Here is a 20,014-nt window from a genome sequence, read left to right on the forward strand (position 1 = left end):
TTAGGAAAATTTCTTAACTTTTCTGTTTTGTGGAGGTTCTTAATTTAAAATACTTAGATTGAATTTTTTTTTTTTTTGTTTTTTGTTTTTTGTTTTTTTTTTTGAGACAGGGTTTCTCTGTATAGTCCTGGCTGTCCTGGAACTCACTTTGTAGACCAGGCTGGCCTCGAACTCAGAAATCCGCCTGCCTCTGCCTCCCGAGTGCTGGGATTAAAGGCGTGCGCCACCACGCCCGGCCTTAGATTGAATTTTAATTTCTCCAATCTTTGATTTAAAATATTTCTCCTGAGAATATCCATTGAATACTGAAATCATCTCTCGTTCTCATTGAAGGTACAATATAGAGAAGAAAACGATTAGTCTTTTTGCAGAAAATCATCTCAGTGATGCTCTCTTAAACCGGCGCTGTAGTGCGCTGACACTGACTTTTTTTTTTTTTTTTTTGGTTTTTTCGAGACAGGGTTTCTCTGTGTAGCCCTGGCTGTCCTGGAACTCACTCTGTAGACCAGGCTGGCCTCGAACTCAGAAATCCGCCTGCCTCTGCCTCCCGAGTGCTGGGATTAAAGGCGTGCGCCACCACCGCCCGGCGACACTGACTTTTGACGTCACTTTTGTCTCTGGCCTGTTTATTAGATATCAGACCCAGATTCCGTTCTTAGTAGATTAAAGTTAAGCGTGACTGTCTAGCATAATATGGTTTTTGGTTTTGGTTTTCTTTTGTTTTTGGTTTTTCGAGGCAGGGTTTCTCTGTGTAGCCCTGGCTGTCCTGGAACTCACTCTGTAGACCAGACTGGCCTTGAACTCAGAAATCCACCTGCCTCTGCCTCCCAAGTGCTGGGATTAAAGCTGTGCGCCACCACTGCCCGACTATAATATGTTTATTTAATGATCATGTATAATGTTTATTTAATTTGTTGGTGGGAAACTGAGTCTGGTTTTTGGATGATTTCTCTCTCTCTCTTTATAACCGTCCTTGCAAAGGGAGGATCGCCTCATAGGTTCTGTAGAAGGCGGGTATGTTTCTAAACGTGCAAGAGCCTGGTCTGTGCTAGAAGCTTTTCTATCTTGTTCTCTTGAGTTTTATTTAAGCTTTTAACAACTGTTGCTGGCATTTTCTGACCTTGTACTTTGAGAGTCATGCTCTTTCCTGCTGACGCTGTGCATGGTTCCATGTGTCCTGTCCTGGGCTTCAGACAGAGCTCCAAGCTTTTTTATGTCTGCTTTGGAAGCTTTAAGCACTTAGAGAGTTTTATTTTGTGTGTTCATTTTGCACCAGCACTTGGGAGAGAACAAAGGTGAGACACAGTGAACCCCATCAAAGGTTCGCCTCCTTCTGCAGCTTGTTTGATTCTGTGACTGCAGACAGGAAGATTGTTTTCTTACGCTGCAAGTAGATATGTATACACACACACACACACACACACACACACACACACACACACGCCCCTTTGGGACAAGGGTAGAGCAAGCAGAGCTGAAGCAGAGGAATAAGTTGAGCTCTACCCAGGCCTTGTTTTCCCCAAGTGTGTGGGATTGACCCAAAAGTCTTGTTAGGTCTTGTTGCTAGGAAACCATCTTCCCACTGAGCTGGGCCCCAGCCCCATGCTCTGCCCCATTCTTTATTTTATACCTGGGTTTCAGCTACACTTACCTTTCTGACAGCACCAGTCTTCATGGATGAAAAGCAGACAGAGCCAAAGATTAGAGCTATGGAGAAGAGGGTCTGAGTAGGGTGCGGGTGTCTATTTACCACGTTTTGGGCCAGAATAGTTTTCTCTTTGTCTTTTCACACTTTTAATCTGATTGATTGATGAATTGAGTGTGTACTGGAAATGTGGCTCTGTTCAGTGCTGGGACTTTTCTGTGTGCTACAGACCTTTACAGCCATTTCATAGAGAAAATAGTAAACTTATTTTGGATTGGGTTTGATAAAATTGGTGGATTTTATTTTGTTTTGTTTGTTTTTGGTTTTTTCTTTGAGATGGTATCTAATTTGAAACCGGGCTAACATAGATCACTATGTAGTTCAGGCTAGCCCTGATCTCATGATCATATTGCCTCAGCCTTACAAATGCTGGGATTACAATGCCCATGTAAAAGTTGTGTGTGTTAAATATGTTTTAAATTGAAATAGAATGTCATCACTTTTACTCCCTTCCTTCCTTCTCCCAGCTCTTACCATGTCTACCCACACTCAAGGTGATAGCCTCTTTTTAAAAGTTATTAGTCCATGTACATATATGGAATAATATGTAAGTACAACCTGCTAGGTTTGTTTTTGTTATTTGTATGCATATGGTTTCAGGGTTGACTACTCTGGGTTGGACAACCAATAAGTTGGCTTATTCCTGAGAGAAGCTAAGTCTTTGTAGTTGCTTGTAATTCTTTGTCTAGGAGCAGGACCCCATAAAATCTTACCCCTTCTGTGTTGGCTTGTCCACTGATGTTGCTATTGTTCTGGCTTGTTTATGTTGCCATTTCTAGGAGAGAATGTTTCAGCAGACTTGTTGGGCTCTTACAGGTTTTCTGTCTCCTTTCCTTAGAGGTTCTCTGTGTCATAGATGCAGGAGCTGTGATGTAGATGTTTCTTTTGGGGTTGGGCTCCCCATGATCCCTCCATGTCCAGTTGTGGTTTTCTGGGATGGGCTCCATTGGCTGTAAAGAGAGGCTTCGTTGCCGAGGAGTGGTAGCTGCACTTACCTGTGTGTATATGGATTCATTTGTAATTGAGGAACTGTGCTGGCTAATAATGTGGCCTCACTGCGTGGGAAGTGTTGATTCAGATATGATTTCCTCCTGTGAGTGGGCTTTAAGCCCATTTAGACAGCTGTTGGTTACCACAGCCATGTGAGTGTCACATGGAGGGCCTTTAGGATATCTTGTGTGCTGTTCATTGTTATGGGTCATAGGTGTCACAGCTAAGTAAGACTGTTTAATTTCATCCCTCTTTGCATCTTGCATAATGTTTTCTGGTACTGTGGAGATTAGATTGCAGGAAAAAAAGAGGCTTTCAGATTGCAGCTCAAATCATCCGAATGTGGAGTTGTAAGTGTGTGGGGTCCTCAGTAATAGAGGCCCTTCGTTGAGAGGCAACCAAGGTCTACATCAATAGTTTAGATTGCTTTTGGAGTCACTTGGACTGCCCTGGCCAACCATGCGAAAGGTTTTTCATGTCTGGTACTGGGGGTTTTGTTAGTCTATGCTTCTCGTAGGGGAGCACTGTCAGGCCAAATGCTTTAACATCTTTAAACTGTGTGTATGTATACATATATACACTTATCTGTATTACTTTTAACTTTAAGTATAGACTATGACTCCGTGTAGGTCTGTCAGCCAGCCCTGGTAGCCTGGTGTGATTTTCCTCTTTCCTTCTGCATGTGTTCTGACCTTCATTCTTTTACAGTTGGAGTCAGTTCCCTGGTTTTTCCATTTCTCACTTCCTATTATCTCCACCCCTCTGCTCACACCTATGGTCTTTATTCTTTCTTTGTTTTTGTGGTTACTCTTTGTTGTATCTTCACATAATATTATCTGAGGATTTGAGGCTAGGGGTGTCAGCTAGATGAGAACATGTAGGGATTTTTTGGTGTGCGTATGGAGGCCAGAGGATGACTCAAAGGAGTGGCTCTTCTTCCACTGTGCAGGTCAGTGGAATTCATTCAGGTTGTCAGGCTTGGCAGCAGGCACCTTCACCTGCAAGGCCCTCCTGCTGGTCTCTAACGTGCTTTTAAACAGTTTAAATCTTGGACATGTTACTACATTGGAGATACGTTACTAGAAGATCTTCATAGGATCAGCAGCAAAGGTGTTGAGAACTACAGGTTTGTGTATACTAATGTAAAACCTACTGTGTGGCTGTCATGGTTTCACGTCTGTGCCACTCTTCCATGCAGTTAGTTTCCCTGTGTTTAGAAGCAGCAGCACAGTAGTGCTGTAGGTCACCTCTGGCTGCTGTGATGCTGTTGATTTCCATCCATGTTTAGTCTAGGTCACATAGAAACAGTTTCTGTGGACAGGCTTTTGACTCTTCTTAAACAGTTTATCTGTTCTTGCCTTTATTAAGGTAAAGGTCACTTCTGAGTTCTGACCAGGTTTAATGTATGGACGCATATGCACACACCATGTGAACTTTAACTTCATGCTTCCTGAGGATGCAGGCCTCTCCTCTGTGCTGGTGACTGCAAATTGATCTGCCTTACAACTGTGCTTCAGCTGTGTGTGTATCCCTGCTTTAAGCAGCCAGCCAGTGGTCTTGCTGCTTCTTTATGTGCCTGCTTTTAGCAATAGCTCTTTCCTTTTATTTGTTTCATTTAAGCTGCTATAGCCTAGAAAATGCAATAATGACAAATTCTTAAAATGACAAGCATTTTAGTATGTGTAACTATCTTACCCCTGTGTGAGCATCCCCTGTGGAGATGCTTGGGATGCAGTACATGAGCCATAGCACTTGCCATCCTCAGAGAGCTCTCCTTATGGTGAAAGTAGCTGGGGCCATTGGTGAGTGACTTCCGGTTAGGAGAGTTCCATTTATCTCACAGCCAGGCAGGTCAGCTAGCAGTCACTCCTTCCTGCATCCACGTTGTCCACTGCAAATGGCCGGTGTTAGGGCAACTATAGACATTCCCCACTCCTCCTGGTGTTTCCAGTGAGTTCCTATCTTAAGTTTTCTTTTGGGTTCTTTGTGTCATTCCATGGCAGAAGGGGCCACAGCTTGGAAGAACCTGCAGGGTCACGCTGCGTCCCTCACTCTGACCATGCACGTCTCTCTCTTGCTTCACGCACAGATATGCTGCTTTTTGCCTCTCTCCACACAGTCATTGGCTCACACTTCACCTAGATGTTTCCTTTTCTCGTTCTTACCCCGCCACACTGCCTATCTTTTCACTCCATGGCCTGTGCTCCATTTCTTTAGGTCTCTTGTTACATGCTGACCTCGGGAATATATACCAGTAACCTGTATTGCCTGTATGTGTGAGAGGCAACTATACTGAGAAATGCAAATGGGTTGCTAGGTTGTCCAATTGTGTACCTTACTGGGAAATGGTGTTGAATAGGAATTTGAGAAGAGAGGAGTGTGTTCTAAATATCTCAGCTGGGAACTCTTCAATATGTTCCTCAGTCAGAACAGATAAAGCAGCTGATTTTGAATTCCACTGAGCATGTACGGAAACAGATTCAGATCTGTGAATGTCTGAGAAATTTGAATGAAACTGCAGGTCTAGTGTATGTATTTCAGGCCATGTATTTCCTAAGATGGGATCTGCATGAGCAGAGCCTTCTACTGTGCACCTGGCCATCTCTGTGCTGTCTCTTGTCTTCACCAGGAGTTCCCCTTCCTCACCTTGACGGCCTTCCCCCCTGGACTTCTTGTGCACGTCGGTGGTGTTGTCAGTGCACGCTCTGTGAAGCTTTTAGATCGGATCCACAACCCTGGTATGTTCTTTAAAAAGTTTTATTTTACTGCCTTTATTTAAGGTATGATTGTAAAAGTTGATTTATTTTATTAATATTGAAAACAAATTTAACTGGAAAAGAGAGATAAAAATAGATTATAAACTGAGATAAGTTACTCTGAGATATTTTCAGTAATCACAATTAGAGGTAAACTAAAGTACACGTTAGTTAATTTTTAATGTACAACAAATGAACGCATTTGATTTATTTTGATTGAGCTGTTCTTTTGAGGGGATCATTAATGTTTGAGTTAGCTGTTATATTTGTTTAGGGAGATGAGGGATTTTACTGTGTGTAAAATCATGGACATTGTATTAGGCCATTAATGTTTTTTGCTTGTTCATATGACCAAAAAAGGGAGAGCTAGCGTGTGTCTTTAAAGCACAGAGTGACATAGAAGGCAGGCAGCTGAGTCCTGGCACTTTTTGGGTCTTGGATTACAAATACTTAGATGTGGGAGCTGAAGAGATAGCTTAGTGGTTAAGAACACTGACGGTTCTTCCAGAGGGCCTGGGTTCAGTTCCCAGCACCCACATGGCAGCTCACAACTGTCTGTATCTCCAGTATCTCCAATATCTCCAAAAAAACACATGCAGGCTAACACCGGTACATAGAATGCATGCAAACAAATACATTTGAAGAAAAGTGGAAGAAATTCTTGGGTGAGTTTTTCAGTCTATAGCAAGCATGCTCAGTAGTGGTAGCTCCCTTTGGAGTCATCTCTCGTGATGTTTGCTGAAGCACCATGAACCTGAAGCGATACTGACATTTGTACTTTTGTATATTTTGGAAGACTTTAATTCATCACTTCCAGCAGCTTCTTTGTGACATGCAGGAAAAGAAGAAAAGGCTGCTCTGGAATATTGCATGGAAAACGTTGCCAACAGTGCTTTTAAGTATACCAGAGTATTACTCATTTTCACATTCAAGTTTCATCAGTGCTCTGTGACTCGATTTGACTTGAGAATCAGAATGGAGTTCTTGTGACTGCAAATGAGACTTGAGAAAGTCCATGCTAGTCATGTTTATTTAGCTCTACAGTGAGCAAATAGATAATTTCAGCTCCAGTATTTTGTTTTGATTTGGTTTATTTTCCCCATTCCTTTATTTTTATGGTTAGTTTAAGCTCTCATTTTCCTTATTGTATTTGTACACTCTGTCGCACTTACAGCGCAGTTTGAGTGCTGCTGGGTAGCTCATTCAATTCCTGTAGGAGCTGGGTAAGGGAGACTGGTCAGCGAAGCCTGAGGCCCCGTGCTTTCTATGGATGAGTGACTCAAGTTCTGAGGGCGCCTGCTGATAGGACACTGTACGAAGTAGTTCTAGAAATGTATTTAAGGGATGTCCTCTTTCTTTTTGGTACTTCCAAATAGATAAACCTTAGAGCCTGGGCAGACAAATAAACATGTTTAAATTAGCTTTAAATGGGGATAAATATCTAAAAATGTTCTTAATTTTTACAAACTCTTCCCTTGGAGAGTTTCTTCTACTTCCCAGTTCATTCCAGCCATACAACAACCTAAGAGCCCAGACAGAGGGAGCTCACAGAATGGGTTGTGTGCTGTAAGCAGCAGCTCGCCAGGTCCTCCTCCCTTTCAGAGGCGCTGTCTGTCCTGCAGAGCGAGCGAGCCTCAGTTGCTGTTACTGTATCTTCCCCAGGGCGAGCGTACAGTAGTTTATATGTAAACACTTAGAAATGCTGTGGAGTTGCACTTTTAGTTTGCCTTATTTTCAGTCAAATACTTACCAAGTGGACATTCGGTGGCTCTAATATCTTATTTTGATTTAAATAAGTGCTTTTTGGATTCTTTTGTGTATAAATTAGGCACTAAAATGCTTAACAGCTTCTCCAAGTCCCTTGAGTACTTTTCCTGGTGAACAAAGCTGGATATTACCGCTAGGAGTACCTGGACAACCTCAGAGCACTGGGAGCCAGCACTGCTGCTGTGCTGAGAGAGACTTGACGATGCTCAGAATACATACATGGCCCTGGTTCCCAGCAGCTATCTCTCGACTAGTGAATATGAAACATTTTAATTTTGTTTTCAGCAGAAAAAAGAGACATTCTTACTTTCAAACCATTGCCACTAGTTCTAACTACTGGTGATTATTTCAGAGTTCTTAGCACTTCTTTCTTTGCTAAATCCCAGGACAACAGAAGCATGAACAGGGAGAGACAGGAGTGGTTCAAGCATATAATGACCAAATAGCCAGAGGAGTTAATGCGAGGCTACTGTAGCTGCTCTTCCTGCCTCTGTCTCTATTCCTTATTAACTCTGCTGTCTCTGTCTTCCAGTTCCTGTCAAGTGCTGGTGTCAATTGTGTTCTTGTCTGTAGTTTTCTTTTGTTTGTTTGTTTGATTCCTACTATTCTGCACCTAAAACTGATCAACTAATTTGCTGTTTTGAACTCAGCCTTTGTCGGAATTATGGGTAACACAAGATCTTACAAACTGCTAGACTGGAATAGTTTCAATTCAGGTATTTTAATGGTCATTCAGTATTACATATGCTGACAGAAATTATGGCAGCTCAGTGAGGTTTTAGAGACATTATAGATTAACTAGATCATTCTGTGATAGTTATGTCACAGCTTGTAATTTGCATGGAAATGCATGCGCTAAATGAATCAAAACCATACCATAAATTATGAATGACTTCGCTTATGTGACTAACTTTCAGAATATAATTAAATTCTATTTATGCATTTGGCCAGTGTTTTCATATCTGGTAAGTGATACAGGCATTAGCTTTATCATTAAGCAGCATTTGTTAAATACATTAAACAACCAGCCTGATAAACCTTAAAGCACGTTTAAACTGCTCGGTCAGACTTAATAGTATTTACTGTCTTATAAATGACCAGGAAACGGGACTCCTAGCATTCTCATATATAATGCTAGAAATGTTCCAAAATTTCATAGCAGGACAGTTTTTTTTTCAGGACAATTAACTATATCTATAAGCTTTCCTCTTTCCACGTGAGATTTCCAGTTTTTCTTTATAAGTAACTTGAATATAGTCTTTATCCATTAACATGAAACAAACCAAAACTTTACAGCTGATGATGTGTTTTAGTAAAGCCAGTTAGCTTGTTTTGAAAAGCATATTTCTACTAATATACATATCTAAAATTATTTTTGGAATTAAAACTTCTATTTTAATTAAACACTAAAGTGGATATTTAAAGGATTTTTTTTTAGTCCCTTGTCTCAGCACATCTTATAGCAAAACAAAAGCACCAAAGGGTTCAGCATTTTCAGTAATGCTCACAGTGTGTGTAAGCATCGGTCAGAGTTCTGAGCTCTGGTGTCCCTTGACCGACTCTGAGGGAGTCGTGTTCCTGATGAGGCTTTGTCAGTGTCTCAGTTCCAGAGTCTTTAGGGGAACTGCCTTTGTATTCAAGACAGGGCCTTACCACTGTGCTGACATTTGTTAAAGTGAAAAGGATTGGGTTCCAGGTACTGCTTTTTTTTTTTTTTTTTTTGGTAAAAAATGAAACATACCCTATTAGATTTGTTTTATAAAGTAAGACTGTATTCCAGTACATGGTTAGCTTGGTGCAAGTAGAAAAATAGGTTGTGCATAAAATGATTGGTCACTAACAACTTAAGGAAGTAAAATCTTGTAGATCAGCCACTTGTAGATGTGGTAGTTGGCCAGGTGACAGAAATGTTTTATAAAAGGAAAGTGCAGAAGTTCAATTCCCCAGACACAAGAGCACTGTCCCAGGCAAGCAGTTTGGCCAGGATAGACATGGTTGAGGAAGCAGTATATCTTGCCATCACTGAAAGTAATGTCAGATGGGAAGTGTGCAGAAGAGAAGTGGGTAGGGAGCCATGTGCTGAGGATGAGGGAGGAGGAGGAGTGAGACTGATGGCAGAGGCTGGGTTAGCAGTGAACCCGACACGCTACAGGACAGCTAGAGGATGAGGGTGGCACGTGCTCATAGTGCCATCCTGTGACTGAAATAAGGCGGACTCGAAAATTCTGAAGAAAATGCGATATGTTTGGTGAATATATTCAAATAATTTTTACATATCCTCTGAATTTGGAAGTATCCTGCCATTGCTGTCCCATAACATCAAAATGTCAAGAATTGACCGTGCTTTGAGCTGGAGAATGAGTCAGTGGTTATGAGCACTGACTGCTCTGCCACAGGCCCCATGCTCAATTCCCAGCACCCACATGGCAGCTCAGAGCTGTCTCTAACTCCAACTCCAGGGGATCCAGTGCTGCCTGCTGGCCTTCACAGGTACTGCATGCACATGGTAGCCAGAAATACAGGCAAACACCTAAACACAAAAGTTAAAAAAAAAAAAAGAACCTAGGCAAACAAAGATTTGACCCTTATTAGTAAGAAAAATAATCATTAATATTATGTTTAGCACATACTTCATTTCTTGTGTTCTGTGACACCGTGAGTAATATGTAGCCTTAGTCAATTTGATAATAGTTATCTAGGAACATATGCGCGCGCGCACACACACACACAGAATTCAGAATGAGAAACACTTGTTAGGTGCTAGACTTCCGTAAAAAAGTATTAAATGTTTTACTATGTTGTATGGTATACAGTGTGGAAGCAGGCATGATTAACCAACCATGTTGGTGTCTGTTCTGATTCTTAAGCTAATGTTTGAAGGCTCTGTATATCAGATTTTCATAGGTTTCTAATCTTTCAGTAAAACACTTAACGCTGTATGAATGCATATTCTAGTGCGTCCCAAACCTTTAGTATTTGTGAGGTAGTCTGAGACAGTGCTTCTCTGCTAGTTGGATAGCTACTTTATAGACCACAGTGTTCCGTGACTGAGTCCTCCTGCCCATTGCTTTTGTTTTAGCCATCTGGTCCCCTGTTAACCACAGTGATGGGACATTTTTATGCACTAGGAAGAAGCGAATCCGTCCCATGAATCTGAGAATTGATTGTGATGTTACTTTTTGTTTCCTCATTTTTCTGTTCTGAGAACAAAATTTGAGAAAATCAGGAGCATCTGTAAAGGAGCCTGAAGTGTTACTGTTCTTTGTGTGACACCCAGGGCTGTGATGAGATCGTGACAATATGCCTTGGGTCTTCCTGGCAGACACTGCCTCTCCGCAGAGCTGGAGATAAGCTGAAGAGGCTTGAACGTATCTGGATGCTTTCCAGTAGCAAGCAGGTCATTTGAGTCTCAGATCTTTGAGAGAGACTCCAATCCTATTGTGTGAGTGAACAAAACAAACCAGTGGTTTCCTTAAGGTGTCAGGAAAACACAACCAAACCACAATCAAAACCTACATGACCTGGCTTTGGGACTTACACTTAACCGTGGATGATAGACCTGAGTTTGCTGGTGAATGTAGCAGGCCTGTCAGCTGCCTGTCAACTTTCAGGCAAAGGGCAGGTGATTTTTGATTTAATGTCATGTCCAGAATAAGGAAAACCAAATTAGTTAGATTGTTGGTTTTTGGTTTTGAGAATTTTTGAAGTGTTAAGAATATTTTAGATGAATCTTGAATTTTATGGCATATACTTTTTCTTCTTAAATCATAATAAATAGACTTGAGTTATAAGGCAACCTGTAGTGGTTTGAAGTTAGAAAATGTTGGGTTTTGTTAATCACTATTATGCTTTTTAGAAAGCTCATTTTGGGAGCAAAAACTCAGTTAAGACCTTGACAAATAAAATTATTACTTTACAAAATATTTAATTGTAAGAAAATGTGAAGAACTGGGCAGTGGTCACATGCCTTTAATTCCAGCACTGGGAGGCAGAGGCAGGCCTGGTCTACAGAGTAAGGTCAGGACAGCCAGGGTTATGTAGAGAGACCCAGTCTAAAATCAAAACCAAGAAAAGAAAATGTGAGCTAGCTGATGTGTCAGGAAATAACATCTGACTTTATTCATTCTCTTTTGTTTATTTTGTTGTAACAACCCTAAAACACTCTTGATCTGTCAGTGACGGTTTTGGCACACTCATGTGAGTTGAACACTGCCCTGGCACCAGGAGCACTGTGAAGCCAGGTGGGCATCCTGTTCACACTCTGTTAGTCAGTCACAGAAGGCAGGCTCCCTGGGAATGTGACTTCTGCCAAGGGTCTCAGCTGTTCTTTTCTGGGGGATACTGATGCTCAGGTGAGAATTACCGTGGATGTAGATAGCTTTTGATTCTTTTCAGGAAGTTTTCAGGAAGTGATGAGGCCAGTGGTCCTAGCAGCGGCATGTGTGGCGTCTGGATAAGGAAAGTCGAGTTACAGAGTGGATTATATGTCTGGAAGAGTAGCAGCATTCCGTTAGATGCAGAATAACTTGTAAGCCAGCTGCCATCCTGACATCCAGGCTTTGATGTCCTTGCTGTCCCTCCCTCCACGTGAGGACTTTTTCTCGGTCTGCTCTCATCCCTGCTCAGTGGAGGCTGTGGACTCTGTAGAACCTGGACTCTTCAATTTCTGTTACTCCAGGGGAGTCACTCTCCAGAGTTCCCGAATGCAGCTTCCCGTGTCCTCAGCAGATAGATTAGCATATCCAAAAGGATTGCGGGGGCCCAGCCCAACACCTTTCTCTCTTCTTGTCCATTTCTAAGTTAGGTTGAGCTGGATTTGATGGCTCGTACTCATAATCATGACTCATTCGAAGCTGAGGCAGGAGGATTGTGAGTTTGGGGTTAGTTTGAGCTGCATGCTGAACCCCATTCAAGCAAAAAACAGAATAATTATGTTGGGTAAACAAAAACAGAACTGAGTTTTGAGCACTTCGGGTAGGTGGGTATGTCTTAGTTACAAACATGCAATTGTCTCAAATCACCTAAGGGTAGAGTCTAATAGAGGCATTTTGTGTTGCCATGATCATGTTTTACTTCCTGAGATATACGTTGGCATTTAAAAATCTGTAGTAGTTTCACCCACACTTCTGAAGCAAAAAGATGGCAAGATATCAAGCTGTGACCATGCTCTAAAACAGCCACAATAGAAAAGTGGAGTCTTGTGACAGCCACAGTGGGGACATTGCTAAGCACCAGTGGTGTGTTGAATGCAAAGCCCAGTGTATGTTAACTACAAAAAGGAGAAAGAAGTTCAGAGATCTGTAACCTATAAAAAGTTTGACCCATAGGGAAAAAAAGCTTTAAAATAGTGTGAAATATAATTTGTATAATAATTAAAATTTAATTTTTTCTAAAATATTTTTTTAAATTAGAAATAATTGTATAGATGATCAGAACACGGTATTTAATGTGGAAATCATTTTCTTACCACCTTTGGAGTGCTTGTTAAATGAGCACACATCTCAGCTGTATTTTCCAAAAATGATTAATAGCACCCATGTATTACATGGGTAATTCTATTCATTTTTCAGCTAACCTCTGTTTTACTTTTTGTAAATGTATGGTAGAACTTCAAATTTATGCTTTGGTACCTTAAATAAAATAAATAGGTTCAGTAATGTGTTTCCTTTTAAAATGTAGTTAGCAATTTTTAAACTTTAAAAGGTTCTACCCTAGGGATTAAATAATGTGATATTGCTGGTTTTTTTTTATTGATAATAAGATCATGCTAATTATAAGTACTCTTTGAGTCTGTGGCCCATCTCTGGCATGTTGTAGTGTAGCTTTGAAAATAAATAGAATCTTTCTTAATACTAAATAAACTGATTAGTCTGAATTTTTCTGTAGTTAAATAACTTTGATCCCTTGCTCCTGCTTACAGTCTAGTGGCCATGGTTGCCGAAGTGACTAGTGATGAAGTGTTCCTCCTGTACGCTTGCCTTGCTCTCACCTAGACTCTAGGGCCATTCCTTTCTGTGACCATTTCAGTGAGCTGCCATAGTTTTCAGTCTGTGCTGTCACCTGATCCGAGCATGCGCCAAAACATCACTGTTCCTAGCTCCTGTCTGCCAAATCTGCTTTGCAAACCTTTTGTTCCTTAGCTTTTGCTTTAGCCAAAACCAAATTTAACATTTCCAGAGTGTGGACACATGCCATCTGCTTCCTCGGTGCCCATGTCATGTAACTAGCTTCTTACACTCGTCAATACCTTGCTAAGTACTACTGGCATCTCATGCACTTGTGTGGCTGTGTCAGAATGAAGGCTGCTTGTGAGCTTGCCTGAGGGGTATGAATGCTGCACCTGTGCTCAGTCAGCTCGCTCTTGCTCTCGCTAAGGTTTAATCAGCCACATATTCTTTCATGGCTTTGGTTTAACTCTGTTGTTTTATGTTATATCAAGGTAAGTCTGATGTGGAGTAACTGTATTCTATGTGGTTACACGTACCTCAAGGGAATGACGTTTCTCCATTTGAGTATGCTCGGCATTTCTAAATCAATACATTTCAAGCTTAAAATCAGTAGCTCCCTCCATTTCTTCATTATTTTTTAAAATGGTGTTGTGGATTGCTGCCGATGAAACCCATTTTTAAAAACAGGGCATCTACCACATGTTACTTGTGGTACAGGTGAGGTGAGTCTACTGTGAGAAAACTTTCAACGTGGCACACAGTGATTGCTTTAGGAAAGAGTTCACAAAGTAAATAGCAAAGTCATTAATCACTTTACGAAAAGTTAGACTTATTTGAAACAGTGTCCAGTACAACAGTTTCTGTCTAGACTGAAAGTTATTTCTGTTTGTGATTCTTAGTTTTGTAGAACTGTAATTTAATAGACAAGCTTACTACATAAGCAATAGTTTGTTCTTTCCTACAATTTCCTTTTGGGAAAGGATGAATTTACCTGGATGTTTAAACTGGCATATAAGCATGCACGTCCAGCCAGGCATGGTGGCTCACACTTGTAATATTAGCACTGGGGAGGCTGCAAGTTCCAGCAGCCTGATCTACATAGTGAGCTTGAGGCCAGTCGGGCAAAACCCTATCTCAAACAAAGAAAATAACAAAAAAGGCACATCTGTCTTATTAGCAAAAGTGTCTATGGGCTCTGAAGTATGTCTGTGCTCTTAATTAGGCATTTCAGCCAGGAATATCCGAACAAGCTTCGGGCTCGCTGTAGGTGCAAATGACCACTAGCATGCTCATAGTATGGGATGTAGCCTTTTCTGTTCTTTCTTCTTGATCCTGTGTTTTCATCTTTCCTCAGTTCCTATCAGTCTGTGGGTCTTTCTTTTCCTCGGCAGGAAGCTGGTCTAGGGTAGCTCTTTCTCCGATCCCAGGCTGGCTGGCATTTACCTGCTCCTTGCCCCTTGGCATCTCCTCCTCGACGAGGAGACGCCCATCACAGCAGTGTGAGCTCTAGCAGGCTTCCTAGCCTTTCTTTACTGTCTCTCCTCACTGCTCCCCTAGGGAGTAGACTTCTCCTTCCTTTACTTTGCAGAAGGATGCTGACTCGGCTATAACTGCTGTGTAACTATAGAAGGTGGTGTTTGCTTGGCTTTCTGTGCCTTTTGTGTGGAAACATGCAGCATTCAGAGTCCTCCCGAACCACACTGAGCACAAAGGAAGCAAGTAACAGACCAGTCTTGCTTCTAACACCTTTGCCCGTGAGGAGGTAGTCTCGCTTGCAGTGCTGTTCCCTCGCTCAGTGCAGGTGATTGAGAGGTGTGTGGTCACTCCTGCATTCATGCTGCCCCCTTACAAGGATGCTCGAGTTGCTCATGACCCCATACGGGTCTGCAGTCCTGAGCACTGTTATTGCCAAACAATGGGATGAACCCAGTGCCTCTAAGTGTGGCCGTGCCACTTAGCTCAGATCTAGCCCCTAAACAGTCTTTGTTAGGTGAGACAGGAACCCACGTTTGTTGATGACCAGGCTCTGTTTAAAAACTCATGGGCCAGTTTTACACGTACCCAGGACTTCAGGCATGGGTTACCATGCCCATAAGCCACCCTTTGAAGATATAGGCCATGTATAGAGTTTATAATTTTGTGTTTGAAATTTGCTCTTCTATATTAACCAAATTATTTGTGTTAACCCTTTAAATATATTTTTTTCTTTTTCTGCCTCTCCCATTTTTTCCTCTTTTTAGATTGGCTAGTCCTTTTATACCCTGTTACTATGCCCTAGAACTTATATATTTATTAAAGTATGACAAAGGTTTTAATGTCATAATAAATATTGATGGATCCTTACCTTGGGAAAAACTCAGAATGTAGTAGATTATAAAGATAGGTGACAGAATACAAAATCAGTATTTAAATTCAATTTATGGATAGGATACATAATGTATTCAGTCTTTGAGATGAAACGTAGTTTGTCCTCTCTGTTTTGAATGTGACCACGGTGCAACGACATCTCACTCTTCAGTAAACTAGCATTCAGAACTGAAGGCAGAAGGATCAGGTCACAGTCATCCTTAGCCACATAGACTCAGCTCGAGGAAATCCTGTCCCCAAGATTAGTCAAACAAATAAACATGGTAGGAATCTGGGAAGTTGAGGTTTCCATTTTAGGTTATAGTGACTAAAACATAAGCCATTATGCTAAATGTGTGCACTTCCCTTGACGTGGTAGAGCTAGTATAGCAGCGTGGTCTGTCCTAGCAATACAGTTTCAGTACTGAGCCCTGATTCTTGTATGAAATCAGCACTCTAATAAAGCAGGAAGTGTACAGTGTGGGGCAGCACTTCAGCTCCCAGAGGCAAGCTTCCTGCAGACATTTCCTACTAATGTGTAACATGCTGTCAAGTAGTCAACTGACTTAAACTTTATTTTTCAGATGAACCAGAAACTCGAGATGCATGGTGGGCAGAAATCAGACAAGAGATAAAGTCACATGCTAAAGCCTTAGGCTGCCATGCTGTAGTGGGCTACAGCGAGTCAACCAGCATCTGGTAAATGACCACTTGGATTTCTCCACTTGACACTGCTTTGGCTGATTGTGTGAGCTGGAGCAATACAATACTGATCCACGGAGAGAGGCACAGAGGGAAGCCAAGACGGGGGTTGGGCAAATCAGACCAAGTTCAGGATACCTCCGCCCACTTGAGAGCCTCAGGCTAGCTGTGAACAGGATGATTTGTACAGGCTGTGCTATGGGCTTGGAGGGTCAGATGAGTGTGTAATAGTCATCATGCCCACTTACTAGTCCTTGCTTGTAGCACTTCAGTTGTTGAGTCTGGGGACTCATTCCAGTGGGATATTCAGATGGAGTGCTTGGTGTTCTATAAATGAATTGCCAAATATCTCGAATGTTTGTCTTCAGCCATCCTTAATCCCAGCACTTGTGGGGGCAGAGCTTTCTCTGAGTTCAGGCCAGCCTAGTCAACATAGTGAATTCCCGGCCAGCCAAGAGCTACATAGACCCTGTATTAAAAAGAAAAGAAGAAGCAGCAGAGAGGGAGGGAGGGAGGAAGCAAGCAGGCCTAGCCACAAAGCCACTATACTCACTACATTTATAAGCTGGGATGGAACTACTTTTGCTAACAATACTCCTCCTAATAGCTAAGTTAGGGAGAGCCTTCGAAAGGGTTCATTCCTTCTACCTTTCATCTGAACCATCTCTCCTGTGTGCCCAGAACTGTGCTCTTTGCAAGGGTTTCCCACCCCCAGTCATCCTTCTGCCACAGACCCTTGTCTGTTGTCTTCCTTATAGCCTCTGGGATAAGTAAGGCCTTGTAGTTATGAAGCCCTCTATTGCCACACAGCTTTTGAGTACATTTTAGACTTGTAGATCCATTGAACTCACTTAAAAAAATGTGACACTATGAAATTTTACTTTTAGATTACGTATGACGTACTGCTTTCCTACCAACATAGTTTGCTCCTTTATGTCAGTTTTGACCCTATTATTTTAGGCAGATATATTTTTCTCTTTTTTAAAATTAAGATTTATTTATTTTATGTGCATTGGTGATTTGCATGCTTCTATGTCTGTGAGGCTGGATCCCCTGGAGCTGGAGTTATAAACAGTTGTGAGCTGCCATGTGGGAGCTGGGAACTGAACTCAGGTCTTTTGGAAGAGCAGTCAGTGCTCTTAACGGCTGAGCCATCTCTCCAGCTCCATATGTTTTTCTTGGTTTGTTTTGTTATCTTATCTTCCTGGAACCCCATCTCTATCCCCTTCTGGAAAGGTGATAATTGTTAGAATGCAGAGGCTATTAGACCCTGTGCTGTCTACCTTTGCACAGTAGAATGCATGCTACCTGACTCTCTGCTCATTCTGTCAGAGAGAGGTCATTAACATACAGGAAATATGAGAATCACTGAGCTATGCTATTTATCGTTTTGTGCTTTTTATTGTTCCAGACCATGAGTTACACATTTGAACCATTCTCATACTGTAGAATAAATAGACTTTTTGTTTTGCTTAGGTTACTTTTTTATAATTTATGTAAAGGCGTGTTTTAGCTGCATGCATACACATATAACACGTGTGCCTGTTGGGTGGCCTGGAGCTGGGATTATAGATGCTTGTGAGCCACCATGAGGGTCCTGGGAATCGAAGCTGGGTCCTCTGCAAGAGCAAAAAGTGCTCTTAGCTACTGAACCATCTCTCCAGCCCCCATAGTAAGCTTTCCCCTTTTATTAAACACCATCTACTAACAACTGCTCTACCTTATTCTCTGGCAGGTAGTCCTGCCTGGTGAGTGGGTTAGTGCCACAGGCTTTTATGTCTGAAGGCTTTGATGTTTAAGACATGATTCTTGCCGAGAAATTTATATTGTGTTGGAAAACTGTGACATGTATAGTAAGTTTTATTGTTGAGATATTCTAGGATGCTTCAGGATCCCAGAGGACCAGAAGTCTGAAGTAGGATGGGAATGTTAGTGGAAATGGAGTGTGAGTGAACTGTCATTCAGAAGTGCAGTGATGGACTGACTGATGCTTGCTTGCATCATGGAGAGTAGATGAGAATGACAGCAGTGCAGAGAAGATGCGTGTGTGGAGCCCGGAGAGCGCGTGCACGTGTGGAGAGTGCTGGAAGGACCGAGCCTGGAGAACTTAAAGCTGAATCACGGGCACAAGACCTCTAAGTCCATTGAATTTACTGTAGTCTGGATTTATGTGCAGAAGCTACTGCACTCCAAACATGTTTGCGTTTAAGTCTTCACTAATGTTTTCCTGTTCCAGCCTGTCCTTCCTAGTGTTACTGACAGAGGTTTCTGAAGCACATGCTGCCCTGAACTCTGCTTGGTCCTCAGGCGCCCACAGCCCATCTGCCCTGAACCTGGCGCCCTGTGTTCAAATGTCACATGGCTGATCGTGTCTTGCTGTCTGGCTTCTGTCCACTTACTCCTTTTGTTCTCCCTTCTCTCCTCCGCTGCACTTGTCTCAGTTGCTATGGGTGAGGCCCAGCAGCTGTATCGATTGCCTAATTACTGTTGCTTTCAAGACAGGCAATCGGACATGAAAAATTTTAAAGAATTCCTTTAAAAATAAGATTCATACACACACATGCGAGTGATACATTTTAAGTTTTGTTTAGTATATTTTGGGTACTATTTTAGGTATGTTTGTAATTCTAATGCAGATTATGCTAAAGCGCTATAGATTACTTACATAGTTGTGCTTTTAGAATAATTTTAGTAACACTTTATAGATATTTAGAGTAATAGTTTGGTAGCTTGTTACTAGATTTATAGTTGGAACCCTAACATTTCCGGGAGCTCTTACTGTTCAGTTTCTCTCTTTCAGGTCCTAGTTTGCAGCGGCTCTCGCCTCCGCATTTGATGCCCACATAGCTTGTGTTTACTGCCTAGGCTTAGGGGTAGTGTTTGCATACTAACGAACATGTAGGATAGTCTGACTTGGACTCAGTTTATCACTCTTGATATTTAGTGTTTCCTGAAGGTTTATTGTTGGGAATGCTAACCTGTTTGTTTTGTTGTTGTTGCTATTTTGTTTTTCTAGTGAAGAAGTCTGTATTTTATCAGCGTCTGGCACGGCAGCTGTGCTGAACCCTCGGTTTCTGCAGGAAGGCACTGTGGAGGGCTGTTTGGAACAAAGGTTGTCATGGCTTGCTATTGTAAACTGAGGAGGGAGAGACTGGCTTTCTGAAGTCTCAGAGTCAGGTAGTTTTCTGTACGGTTGGTGAGAGTGGGCTACTGTCCTGGCAGTGCAAGGTTATATGCCTGCTTCCTGTCAGCTGGCCTGCGCTGACTGCCGTGCGGGACTCTGTCCTACACAGCATCAAGTCCCAGGCAGGACTAACAGCGGGAGAATTGCAGGTATACCTTTCCCTTTTGTAAGTGTCATAAATTGTCATAAAATGGACCTAGTTTCTTTTACTCTCAGTTATAACCTCATTTCTCTAACCAATACAGTTTGCTCATTTGTATCAACCTGGACCCTTTATCTTAGACACACATATTTTTATTTTCTTTTTTTAAAACTATGATTTGTTTTTATTTAAGATACATTGGTGGGGTATTTTGTTGTTGTTGTTAATTTATCTTTTTCTTCTCTCTCTCTCTCTCTTTTTTTGTTTTTTTTTTTTTTTGGTTTTTCGAGACTGGGTTTCTCTGTATAGCCCTGGCTGTCCTGGAACTCACTTTGTAGACCAGGCTGGCATCAAACTCAGAAATCCGCCTGCCTCTGCCTCCCAAGTGCTGGGATTAAAGGCGTGCGCCACCACTGCCCAGCCTTTTACTCTCTCTTAAGTTGACCACAAATCTCCCCCTTTTTTTGTTTTTAA

At 41.8% G+C, this 20,014-nt stretch overlaps 1 protein-coding gene across 20 annotated transcripts in view; it reads left to right on the forward strand.

Annotated features, from left to right (window-relative positions):
- Window positions 1-20,014, forward strand: part of C2cd5 (C2 calcium dependent domain containing 5) — an 88,518-nt gene that overhangs the window by 34,097 nt on the left and 34,407 nt on the right. For 6 of the 20 annotated variants that reach the window (XM_029478443.2, XM_029478451.2, XM_085839795.1 and 3 more), the window contains 5 exons: window positions 982-1,014; window positions 5,325-5,433; window positions 7,869-7,934; window positions 16,097-16,211; window positions 19,231-19,326. In XM_029478443.2, the coding sequence (XP_029334303.1) occupies window positions 982-1,014; window positions 5,325-5,433; window positions 7,869-7,934; window positions 16,097-16,211; window positions 19,231-19,326 (419 nt within the window). The remainder of the gene's footprint in view (window positions 1-981; window positions 1,015-5,324; window positions 5,434-7,868; window positions 7,935-16,096; window positions 16,212-19,230; window positions 19,327-20,014) is intronic. The other 14 variants (XM_029478450.2, XM_029478455.2, XM_021164735.3 and 11 more) reach the window with 5 other exon arrangements.

This window comes from Mus caroli, unplaced genomic scaffold, assembly GCF_978045245.1.
Source record: "Mus caroli unplaced genomic scaffold, Mus_caroli_1 scaffold_7, whole genome shotgun sequence".
In the NCBI taxonomy this organism is placed as follows: domain Eukaryota; kingdom Metazoa; phylum Chordata; class Mammalia; order Rodentia; family Muridae; genus Mus; species Mus caroli.